The sequence below is a fragment of the Macrobrachium rosenbergii genome, chromosome 43 (assembly GCF_040412425.1).
Source record: "Macrobrachium rosenbergii isolate ZJJX-2024 chromosome 43, ASM4041242v1, whole genome shotgun sequence".
Classification (NCBI taxonomy): domain Eukaryota; kingdom Metazoa; phylum Arthropoda; class Malacostraca; order Decapoda; family Palaemonidae; genus Macrobrachium; species Macrobrachium rosenbergii.
The window spans coordinates 30,497,342-30,510,214 of record NC_089783.1 but is presented as its reverse complement, the minus strand read 5'-3'; the positions used below and the strand labels follow the sequence as shown (position 1 = coordinate 30,510,214).

General features: G+C 38.1%; 2 protein-coding genes across 32 annotated transcripts in view; one reads left to right on the top strand and one right to left on the bottom strand.

Moving 5' to 3' along the window:
- The window catches only part of LOC136828730 (uncharacterized), a 560,019-nt gene extending 549,654 nt beyond the window's left edge, over positions 1-10,365 (top strand). For all 23 annotated transcript variants that reach the window (XM_067086897.1, XM_067086900.1, XM_067086899.1 and 20 more), the window contains one exon: positions 5,935-10,365. In XM_067086897.1, coding sequence (XP_066942998.1) covers positions 5,935-8,129 — 2,195 coding nt within the window. In that variant the 3' untranslated portion in view covers positions 8,130-10,365. The remainder of the gene's footprint in view (positions 1-5,934) is intronic.
- Positions 1-12,873, bottom strand: part of plx (PTB_TBC1D1_like and TBC domain-containing protein plx) — a 143,459-nt gene that overhangs the window by 11,042 nt on the left and 119,544 nt on the right. For 4 of the 9 annotated variants that reach the window (XM_067086911.1, XM_067086910.1, XM_067086918.1 and 1 more), the window contains one exon: positions 11,796-12,021. The exons of 4 other annotated variants lie outside the window; for them this stretch is intronic. In XM_067086911.1, coding sequence (XP_066943012.1) covers positions 11,938-12,021 — 84 coding nt within the window. In that variant the 3' untranslated portion in view covers positions 11,796-11,937. Of the gene's footprint in view, positions 1-11,795; positions 12,022-12,873 lie in introns of those variants that run through there. One more of the 9 variants, XR_010850204.1, reaches the window with a different exon arrangement.

Here is a 12,873-nt window from a genome sequence, read left to right as displayed (position 1 = left end):
TCGCCTCCTCTGAGGAAGCATAAGCCTGTCTGATGACTTCACAAAGCCAAAAAGAAAGGGTGTTCCTAAACACCACCTCCTTGTACATATGAAAAGAAGTTTGCACACTGGCCTCTGGAGTGAGTCCTTTCCAAATAATACGAGGGGTGCTCAATGAGTAATGCAAAATATTTTTCTCAGCCAATTAAAAAATATTTGAAATTAACTATTCTTGCATTACGGCATGCATTTTCAATAATTTCCAATAGACGGCTGCAGTATGATCAATTATCAAAAGGGTGTGTGTGACTGAGGTATGTTCCAAACAAAGAGCAGTGATAGAATTCCTATTGGCGGAAAAGAGACCATCACAAATATTCACAGGCGCTTGCTGAATGTCTACAGAGACCTGGCAATGGATAAAAGCACTGTGAATCATTGGGCGAAGTGTCTATCACCAGAAGAAGAAAGACAAGGAAACCTGTCTGATCTGCGCCCAGGCTGGCCACACGCGTGTGAAGCATGTGTAATGGTGAAATGTTTGGTCACTGTTATTCAAGGTGATTGGGGAATCACAATCAAATAACTCACTGCTCAACTTGACACATCTGTTGTAGTGCCAACACAATTGTCCGCAACTTAGGGTATTCAAAAGTTTGTGCCTGGTGAGTTAATCCACACGTTCCACCATTGCAGGCATCACTGCTGTGTGCGGCCCGCCAGGGCGCTGAAGATCAGACAGATTTCCTTGTCCTCCTTCTGATGATGATAGACACTTTGCGAGGTCTTTGTAGACATTCTGCAAGCGTCTGTGAATGTGTCATAGTCTTTTTCTGCCAAAAGGAATTCTATCATTTCTCTGTTTGGAACATACCTCAGTCGCATACCCACTTTTGATAGCTGATTATACTGCAGCTGTCTTTAAGAAATTAATGATAATACATGACATAATGTGTGAATGGTTAAGAATGTCACACACAAAATTTCAAATTTTTTGAGAGAAAATTATGTTGCATTACTTATTGAATGCCTCTCATACTTAACAGTATGAATGGGGGTAAAAGAGCATCTCACCCAGGTCTTCATCTATGAAACTCTGGAAGGAGATTGAGAAACCTGCAAACCTTTTGTCTGTAATAAATGGATCCTGAGTTTTTTTCTGCAGCCTCAGGGATGAAAGAGAGAAGTCCCCACAAATCTGAAGATATGACAGGCCATGTAACTCCCCCACTCTTTTAGCTGAGGCCAAAGCTAAGAGGAAAACATCCTTAAGATTAAGGTCCCTGTCTAAGAACTGAGATGAGGTGCAGGGGCAAGACTGTTCAAAATCACTCATTAGTTTGGACACCTGCAATAAGACCGAGTGATTATGTGTTATTGTAGCTACTGAAAGGTGCTTCTCTTAGTGAAGGTAAGTGAAGAAGTCTGCCGTCTGCTGAACAGACGCTCCAACCAGAGAAGTACCCCAGTTTCAGAAGATAACCCACTTTCTTTGGTGCTTGGAGAGAGAGAGAGAGAGAGAGAGAGAGAGAGAGACACATTGGATAACCTCCAAGTATGAAACTGCAGGTATGTGGCTGACACGGGGGTGGGCCACATGATCAGCTCTCAGGGCCTTGACCAAGAGGGACAGAAGATCAGGATACCACTTGACTGGAAGCCAGTGAGGAGGCACCAGAGTCTTTTGCAGACGGGGGGTGAACAACACTGTTTATCACTGTGGAGAAGTTGGAGAGGTGTGAACATCCAGGTCCTCCCAGGGGTGTTGAAAGGCATCTTCCATCACTGCCCGAGGATCCAGAACTGGTGAACAGAAGACTGGAAGTTTCAGATCATGAATTAATGGATGACACCCATAATTTTAACAACCTCTCTGCTCTTTGAAGGTGCAGGGACCATTCCATCCCCACTACCTGACCCTGGTGACTAAGTTGATCAGCAATTGCATTCTGCCTGCCCAGGCTGTGTCATACAGGTAACTTTACAACTTGGGAAACCATCCACTGGTGCATCTGCACTGTCAACTGACACTGTGCAGGAGACACAGTCTCTTTCTGCTTGTTGATGTATGTCATGATGGTTGTGTTGTCACTCATCACCATTACTGAGTGTCCTGGCAACTGCTCCTGAAAAGCTTGCAGTGCTAAACATGCTGCCTGCATTTTGAGATGTTGATATGAAGATGAGGTGTGTTCTTTGGCCACACACTTGAAATTAACTTTCTTGCCTTCTTGTGATCATCCGACCACGGTCAAATAGACCAGTTGAGATGTGCACCCTCATATTGGTGAGAGCCCAAGCACTCACAGACAGATGAGGTAGGAGTGGACCCTGACTCTAAGCAAGAGGGTGCCAAGGCACCAGCTCTTCCTAAGGTAGGTGATGGCACCAGCTCTTTCCTGAGGTAGATGGATCACCTTGGGATTATGTACCTGTGTTGCTACCCTCAGAGAGAGGGGGGTTGGGGGGGATACATATGGAAGAAGTCCTTCTCGACTTCTTGTGCAAGGCCTTAGATTTCCTCTTCTCCTTCCACATCCACCAAGAAGGGTCCAGGGTGGAGGAGGACTATGACACTACTTCTGAGGAGGAAGAAGAAGAAGAGGGAAAGCATCATCGGCACTTCTTTCCTGCTGGACATTTCATAGACTTATTTGGGTTACCTCCTCTACGGCCCTCTTTTCCTCAGCAAAAGGTAGCAAATGATGGGCTTCCGAGGATGTTAAGGGTAGGCCATAATCTTCCTCAGAGGGTGACATCTGCTGATGGAGCTCCATCAGAAACTGCCATGTCCTCAGTATAGAGGTCTTGGTCAGATTTAGGCCTAGTGTTACTCCAACACTCAGAGGGAAGGGGAATGGAAGATGGAGGTAAGAAGAAACTAGAAGGGTTTGAGGGGCATCCCCGAGGAGTAACTTGATTGCTTCAGTGACTGATGATACAAGGAGAAATAGTGGGTGTTATATAAAGATAGGAAATTCTTCCTTGGACAATGCATCAAGATGAGTGGGCCCAGAGAGAAGACAACACTTGAATTCACTAAGTACAAAGCATCATAACAGAGGTTCCAGGAAAATGGTAGGATAATTACTGAACAAATTACAAAGGAGACAGGGAAGATGAAAGGTATCAGCAGAATGGTAAAGTTTTGTAACTATTGAAGCATTTCCCTGAGGTTGATGCTGCCTAGATTGCAAGACTGGCTTTGTACTAATTTTGTACCTCAGGTTTTTGACTAGAGATGAAAGTGTAAGGCAATGAAAGGTAATGGTTCGTTTATTTAATGCACAACTTTGATTTTGTTGAAAGAGTACATTTGTATGCTTGAACTGTAGGATTTGCATAAATTGATTCATGAAAGGTTTTCCACTTTTCTTTTTCTATAGTTCAGGATAGTTTTCTCAGCATCAGTGACTGCTGCCAATTGTTTTCAAAAATGATGTTTTGTATTTTACATGGCATCAAATGAATTTAAAAAAAATTCAGGTGAGAGTTGTGAGAAAGAAAAACCAAATTATTAATTTTTTGAATAGGTATTGTCAAGTTACTACTTACATACATATTGAATTCAATTCTAAATGAGTAACAAAATTGCTTGCAGTACTCTCAAAGAATCTGTTTGTTTTATATGACCCATCCCTTCATGATAGTCTTGAATGTGCACCAGCTAATTTTCCAGACAGGCTCAAAAATTGAAGAAATGGCACACCTTTCCTAACTGGTGTTGAAATAAAGTTTCCAATCCACTCTGTGCCACTATTTCTATGGCACAGACTTCTTGCTCTTTCTGCACCATTCAAAAAGTCTTTCAGTTTCAACCATGAAGAGTTACAGTTGGCTGTATCACAAGTTTTAAAACGGGCCAGGAATTTGGCTTCTCTGATGAGCTACAAAGGATGTGCTAAAGTTTTGAGAGGTGCCTCTGAGAAGCATCAAACCACTTTCATGGGATATTTCACTTTTGAAACACATTTCAGGTTCGGTGAATGAGCCATCAGAGTAAGCTTACTTAAAGAATTTGTATATCAAGAATTATGTTCTTGATAGTACTAGCCTCTGCAAGGAGGTTGAGTGAGTTGCATGCCCAGTTTAGTCAAGTCACTCAAGCCAAAAACAGGAACAGTATTGGACTTTGTATATACAGGGTTTTGTGGCTAAAACTTAGTCTGAACTTCACACTGTTCACCTGCTACGTATTCTCTTGTTCCATTGTTAAAAGTAAAACTATGGAAAAAGGAAGATCTTGTGTATCTGACTTGGGCAATCTGTATTGAGGGCTTATCAAGGCATTACTAGTTCAATGGCACATTTTAGAATATTTTATTTAGGGGTCATGAAATCTGGCTGTCATCTACACCACTGACCTTTAAAGTCAGTACAAAAGTAGAAAAATATTATTCATGTAAAATTCTATTTGAGAGATCTAACTAGTAAGCCTTTACATCAGTTACAACCGATCTAACCAGAATAAATTGTAGTCTTATTAGCAAAATACCCTGCCATTTTCATGACTTGCACACTACTAGGCTTCCAATTCCAGTGGTCCGTCTCACTACAAACGCCATTTATGTGATACTATACGACAAGTCTTTCCACCACGATAGCTACTCGGCTATCACATAATAATGGCTATCGCATATTAATGGGTGTGACATCCACATTAGGGTAAAACTAACCTGTTTAGCAATAGCCTAAAGCCAAATATAACTTTTTAAAAACTTATTTTTTTTTTTTTTTTACAAACCCATCACATTCTAAAGTTTCAGGTCCCTCCTGAAACCACTCTTACTTTGGAAGTAAGTCAGACAGAACTTAATGATTTTTCAACCATTGGAAGGCACTAGGAACCTGGATCGATAGATGATAAAGTGGGAGGTCCATTGTTTTTGAGCATGTCTGGAAAATAAGCTGATGCACATCAAAGGATATCATAGTGATAGTTTTGTATTAAAAAAATCAAAATAAGTGATGGGTTTGTATAAAAACATGAATTTTTATTCAGAAATCTTAAGCTTTAATCATTGCAAGTAAATGTAGTATCAAGAAATGGATTTAAAAAAAATTGTACATTTAAGAATTTCATTAGATAATATGGTACATTTTTGGGGTAACTTGAAATAATTATGTTATCACTGCTTCTTTCTTTACCTGGCAAAGCAGTAACTCAAAATTAGATAAAAGTAGTAATGAAGTTCTGTATTTATTTCTTTGGTATAATTTGACAAAAATACAATTGTGGTGAATATGGAGACAAAAGTTAATACCTTATATGATAGTCAAGTGTTTTGACTCTTATGGTCTGTAAGTACCTCTTGGTAACTGTCATGTATAGTGTAAAAAAAAATACGTCCTTAATGATTAACAGCATACATCAGTTTAAATACATTACAAATTGCTTGTATTTTCACAGGAACTATACAGTGTATAATGACTGATCTTTTTACTGTTAAATATAAAAAGGTCATATCTGTACAACAGTTTACTGTGGGAAATAAACTATCATAAGACTAAACATTTCCCTTAATGTTTATACTTGTTTAAATTTACAGAACTTGGGCTCAGATAAGCCCACTTCCATTTGTATTCAATATTTTGTTTTGGAAATTTAAGCATGAACCTGTATAATTATGTAATTTGTCCTTCAAACAAAGTGCAGCAATTGTACATTTTAAAAGAATATAATTTGTGAAATCAGTGGTCTTCATATTGCAGTTGAATTAGTTGTAGAATTTGAGCAAATATGCCAAGTTTGTTGTTGAAAAGGATGCCATTTTATGGTTGTTCTTAAATGTAATGTTAACTGTTATTGAACATAACTGACAACCAAGTACAATGACCAGATGTGGATTTTGTAAGGGTAATTTTAACATCCAAATTTTCATTTGATTGGAATGTTAAATGTTTATTCACAAGTTATTATGGCAGTTGCTTATAAAACACATCTTTTTTCCTCAGCTATGATGTATGGATCACAGCGTAGTTTGCAAAGTGTGGGGTTAGTGGTGGAAGGAAGAGCTGCAGGTCAACAACAACAGCAACCTCCACCAAGGCCTATGTCTACATCACCGCCTCCATACCCAGATCATCATGGTCTCATTGACAGCGATATTTATGGAAGAATTGGTATGACTAGACATGTTCAGGTAGGAGGGACTTTACCCGCTAGTTTTGGGCGATACCAAAGGGGTTATAGTTCCTTACCTCCTTCAAGAAGACAGTCCCTTGAGCCACAGACATCACTGCCACCTGAACTGCAACAGCATCAGTTGCTTGATAAACATCAGTTTTCCAGAAGGTCAAGTGTAGATGCTTATGCAGCTGGGTCTGAAAACAGACCCATTCCAAGATCAGCTGCATCTAATCCAAGCACTCCAGAAAAAGTTCTTGATAAGAAGGAAAAACCAAGTAAAAAAGACAAGGAGAAAGATAAGGATAAAAAGAAAAAAGAATCAAAGACTGAAAAATCTCCAAAGAAGAAATGGTTCTGGACATTACCTCTCAGGAGAAAGAAGAAAAACAAGGAAGAGAATACTGAAGATGATGATGGAGGGTTCAAAGCAGCTTCTGAAAAAGGAGCACGCAAGCATGTTCATTCTGATGACTCTAGCTTTATTAGGTATCCTTCACCTGACACAGGATCATCAGAAATGAATTCTTCATATTCCAGTGAACTCTCTGGTGAGCATAGTTACCGAAGTAGCCCATCAGCAGAAGTTTATTATTACAGCCGTAGGGCTCAGCATCAAGCTTTGCAGCAGCAGCAACAGCAACAGCAGCAGCAGCAGCAACAACAGCAACAGCAGCAGCAACAACAAACACAGCAGCAAGGTGGTGGAGGATTAGGCCCACGATCACTTCCAACTACTCCTGTTTCACCACCTGATAGTAGCCAGTCTTCCTTTGTATCTGTAAACCCTTCTCCTCAAAGTGTGATGTCAGATGTTACTGATCTCACTGTGACTGATTTAACTAGAGGGCGGCGTTATATGAGTCGTGAAGAATTTTATGCTGCCATGCGGCACCCCCAGTATTATAATTACCACAGGAGCACTATGACTGCTGCTACAGGTGAATTTGGCAGTCAGAGTAACTCGGCACCAACAAGTCGAAGTCAGTCCCCAGCTGTTTTTGGTGTAAATCCTCCTCCACCATATGCTATTAGACCTCAGGTTTACAATAACTATGGTTCTTGGCCTCCAGATAATCAAGAAGCTGCAGCCCATTCTCGAGACCCAACTGTAAAACAACTGTCTGTACCCGACTCTCAAACAGATGAAGATTCCCCAACAAGTGTTGACCCACCAGCAGACTATCAAAACTCTACAAGTGATACTCAGAGTAAAGCAGATATTTCAAAGCAAAGCTATCAGAGTCCTGGAAAGGCATTAAATTCCCAGCAACCACTTCAAAACCAGCTCACAGCTGCATCTCAAGCAGGTTCTCAGTCCCCTGTAACAACCCAAACCACGCCAAAACAAACCACTAGAGTTGATTTTAAGAAAATGATATTAAACCAGAGCATGAGTACTGCTGGTGGTAGTCAGAGAATTTCAGCTGTAGAAATGTTGAAGGCTTCTCGTCCTTCTATATATGGGTATTCCCCTCCACCTGCTCCAGTAGTAAAACCACCACAGCCTCCACCTCCCCAGACTCATGGCGAAGGTGTCATTATGCCCCCTTCATCTCGAAACACGGCTAGGGCACTTCTCTTCCAGAGCCGCTTTGGTAGTGGCCGTCGCTTTCGTGCCCCAAAAACTGAAATTATCAGTACTACTATTCTAGAAGATCATGGAGGAGAGGAAATTGAAGAGGAGGAGGAATATGAGGAAGATGATGATGATGATGAGGAAGAGGAAGAAGAGAGCAGTGGTGGGAGTCCTGAGCGGCGCAGCATACAAAGCGTGAGAGGCCCACTGGCACGAGCTTACAGTGAACCATGTAGTTCTAACACTGCCACTTCATATTCACCATCTTCTTCACCTGTTGAAAATTCTGATGATGTTGCACATTCAACACCAAACACTACACTTGTTCAACCCCCACAAGCACCAGATGTTTCTATAATTGCCCAGGAAGCAGAGCCTGAGGAATCTAAACCAAATGAACAGAGCGAAACAGACGAAAAAGAGTCAATGGAGACGGCTCTTTGACATGAGGCTTAATCTAGTCCTTTTTTATTGTAAAAAGATGCTCAAGAATTTTATATGCTTTGAGAGACAACAGTCTGTTGAACACCATTGTATGGTGGTAAGTCATAGCTTATCAACATTCTTTATAGAATAAAATGTGTAAAGTTTTGTACTTAATATATTTTATTTCTCTGTATATTTTCTTGTAGTAATATGCATATATGTGTGCATCTATACATATTTATATATTTTCTGTCTATGTACAAATTTTTTTTTTAACTAGCATTGTATAAACTTTGTTTTCTTACTATGATGATACAGTACTTGGTTTTGTGCATCAGTTTTAATTGACCATCTGGTATTATGAGCTGTATATGTAGAAATTTAATTTTGTTGGTATATTATATTAAATGTTATTGTACAATTAGTGCAAGGAAATGCCAGCTTTACTGTTGCATCACAAGCTCTGGAGCTTGATAACTAAAGACCCTCCCACCCCATTAGTTATTTTTATAATGGTTTGGAGAAGGATGGGTAAGATTTATTTGGCTGCATATTTTTTTCATTAGCAGACCCTCTGACTTCAGCAAGACTGACAGATTGCCAGCCTTTTAGCCTGCATGCTCTTAGGGATTTTTTGGGATATATAGGTTCTACTGTAAGTGCTAGAGTATATCTATATAAATATATTTATTGCAGCTTTCTTTTACCATTATTTTATAGCAGGCTGTTGTCTTTAATTTGGTGCAATGTTGTTCCTTTTGCAGTCCAGTGTTACAACATTTTATACCAATGACGTCTTACCGTAATGAAGTATTTTTTTTATTTCACAGTATTTGAAAATAAATTTCCTTGATAGTCGAAATCTTCATGCAGTATCTCTGTACAAGTGAAATCACTTTTGGCTAAATTTTTTTTTTCATATCATGGATTGAGCCAATCCATTTTTATAAAACCCCCATTTAATATTACTGATGTTAACTGTTTGAAGCTAATGTCTGTATTCTAGTGTAAGATAATTTTTTTGAGACTTATCTTAAAAATTTTACACTGAGTCCTGCTCAGCTACCCAAGGAAAATACAAAGGTACTACTTGTCTCAGGGGTACACACAGTGTTGCACAAGCCTTGTGGTTTGTACAGTAGGCCAAAGTCACGTCATTCCACAATCATTTGGATAATGTGACCCACTGTTAGCACAAAGCCATTTATACAACCGAGAAAGCACCAAATCTCATGTTTCATCATAGTGTTGTTGACTATTTTATGAATAGAATTTATACAAGAAGATGGCCAACAACAGTTAATCAGTATTTTGCTGCTGTATTACCTAGATGGGCAAAAGTAATAGGTTAAACATTAGCTGTTACACAAATTAGTTAATGTCCTAATTTGATATTGTGAAGGCTTTAGTTGGTCAGTCAATGTAGCCGAAGTTTGATCTCAATTACCATTTATTTAAGGCAAAAAAAGCTTTCCCTTTCCACTATGTGAAGTTCCTGAACATTCCCAAAATGATATTGATTCCAGTTTTACCAAACTGAGCTTGATAATGGTTTGGTTTTCCTAGAAACCTAGAAGTACTAACAATTTATCTGAATTAGGAAGTGCCTTTTGTCCCTTAATCAGTTCAGTCATGTATCATTTGTTGTAGCAATAAACTCAACATGATGTATATAATGTATAGTTATCATACATGCTTATAGGATAGGCGACTTCAGTCCCTGTATTTAGTTTTTTACTCAACGGAATCATTATGCTTTAGCCATGTTACTTGTGTATCCCTGACGAAGAGGCTTCACATGAAGCCAAGATATTTTTTCCTATCTTTAGACCTTTTATTATATAAAGAGCTTGAGGATGATTTAAGCTCTATGCTCAAACACAGGATACTTGTATAAAGACAGTTTTGTAACCAGTTCTTCATAAAGATTATTTAAAGGTTTGCAATTTATTTAACAACTTGATATGTGAAGTGTTTCAGAATAAGGGAATTACCATTAAATTTTTGTCATACCTTGTAATATATGTTAATGTGTAACAAATATCTAATTTACGTAGTGCGGTATTTATTAAAGCAATTTTTGAAATAAAAACTGGAGTTATATTTTTAATATTGTTGTCTTCCCTTATTAAACTGTAGCATATTGAAAGCTGTCACCAAAGTTAATCTGCAACTCATACATTTAAATCATGACGTTCTACTTAATCTTGTATTGTTTGAGTATCCATGGGTTAGCAATAAAGACATGACCTGATGGCACTTTTATTTTCAAACCAGGTATATGTTTTATGCACTAATAAATCATTAGCTCCCAGACTAAAGGCTTTGTGTATTGTAGATTGATGACTCCTAACCACTTTTGTTGAGTGGGGAGTTTTAAAGAGCAACTGCCTATTTCACACTTAACTTGGCCCTTAGTTCTACATTATACTGAGTTAAGTTTCTCACCTTTTTTCCAACTCCATTTTCTCTTCTGTCAGAATTGACATTTTGTTGTTGACACAAGAAGTAACAGTTCAGTACGGATTAGAATACCCTTGGAATGTGAAGGAGGATGGCTTGCAGACTCAAAAGCTGAATTCAAATATTTGACGTGGTCAAGTGAAGCAAAAAAAATTACACCAAACATTGCTGTCAGCATTTTGTATCTGATCTCAATAGTCTGACAACCCTTCAGCCACTGACGTTATTTAAGGTGTACAGTCAAGGAAGTATTCCCAAGACAATAACCACCTGTGACAAAATAACACTGATGATCAATGCAGAAATGTAAGTTTTTCTGCGTTCCCTATTCAAGAATAAAAAAAGACTATATGACTACAAACATGAGAAAAAAAATTTTTTTTCAGAATACATCCTATTCCAGTCTCACTCCTTTTTTTGAGAGGCAATCAGCTGAGGTTTCTTATATTTGGAACACTAAACAATAACATATCAGACTCAAAATATCTACTGTCAAATTTTAGTTGTCTGTCAAAGACAAAAGCAAAATTAATTTTTTGTTGCAACCAAAACTAACACCAATCCAAAAAATATACAATTCCTAAAATTAATATATTGTAATAAAAATTGTTAGCTTTTAAAAGTTAAAATTAATTTTTCCATATAAGAACCCATACTTTGCTTTTCCCTAAACTGCAGTAACAGCCATCTCCAGATTTCCCACAAGAGTAGTCCCCGATGTACCTATCTCGGCATGTTTGGGAGTCCCGTCAATGGTGAGAACGGGTCATTCTCTGCTTAGTCTGAATCAAATGCAGCTTGGAGGGGAGTGGGAGGAAAAAGAAGTAATGGAGTTTAATCTACAAGAAGTCCATTTTTAGAAAATTACATTTTTTTCAACACACCCCCATTATTTTACAACAACCCAAGAGGCTACTCAGGTTGTAGCCAAAAAATCACCAAAGATCTCTCAACTTCTAGAATCTAGATGCTAGCAAAGGGTCATGATCCACATCAGGCCCTGTTAGTTATGCCATGGGTTGTACAGTACTCAAACTTGCATGTGAAAGCACAGCAAATGAAAACTGAAGACTTGGAAAAAGAAGTTTGGATTAAGGCCATGAAAATTACCATACAGAGAAACTTAATAAAGCAGTTGGTGACAATTACCATTGAGGAAGACAGAGTATGACCATGCTGCCACCTGAACAGAATGCCATTCCTGAAGGAACAGCATAATAACAGAAGGAGCCAAGAAAATCTGCCAAAGCCAAAATGGCAACAAGAGAGGAAGAAAGAAGTCAAATAATCACCTCTGCACCTGAGAGAGCCATTGCACCAGTCAACATGCCCAAGGAGTCTTCAGCATCTTAAGATGAAAGGTTTAAATAAAAAACATCCAGCATATCATCTTAGGAACTGCATAGGCTGATTTCTTTGTCCTGGACAACTTCAAATCTATGACAATCTGGCAAAATATGGTTAGAATAGAACTATTTCTGAAAACCTAAGAATAATCAAGCTGTTGACCAAATTATTGTTGTTACTAGGTACTTTAATATGACAACTGTACTGGGTTAAAATACTTAAATATCATAAGGCTGGTCAAATAACTGCCTTTTACTGTAGCTCTTTGTTCAATCACCAAAGATATTTGTTATTTGTTGATATTAATGGTGCTAACTAGGAATTGGAAATTTCACTTCAAGAAACAAAAAATGAAATGTGCCAAATGAAGGATACTGTCTGCAGAAATAAAGCAATGTGAAAATGGACTATTAAATAAACGCAAATTTTCTAAAAGAATGCATACTGCTGATTTGTTTTCAAAATAATTACACAATAGTGTACTTATATAATTCAGAGTACTGTATACATTACATGGGTTAAAGTGATGTATTAAAGAGTAAAATCAGTTAAATACACAATTTATTTAACTGGTAAAATAACATGAATGTTTGCTTGCAAAAGTATCCATTTAACAGCTATGCTTCTCACACGAAATTTATCTTTCCACTATATAAGATAGAAGGGAAATATACGAAAAACTTACTTCTAGATAAACACTAAGGCAATATACAGCAATGAGCTTTTTAACTGATCTTGGCAAAAGAACATTACAGATACCATTGCAATAATCCCTCAAATCAAACAAAATATCTATATATACAAGTATCTTTGATACAAAATCAGGAGAATAAAGGAAATCTTGAGGTAACTAAACATGCCACACCACTGCCAAACTCATGACTAGTCTTTTCTGCAAAATAAACACTGATGAAATTTGGTTGGTGACTGGGAACCAAAGCTGCTCTTTGAC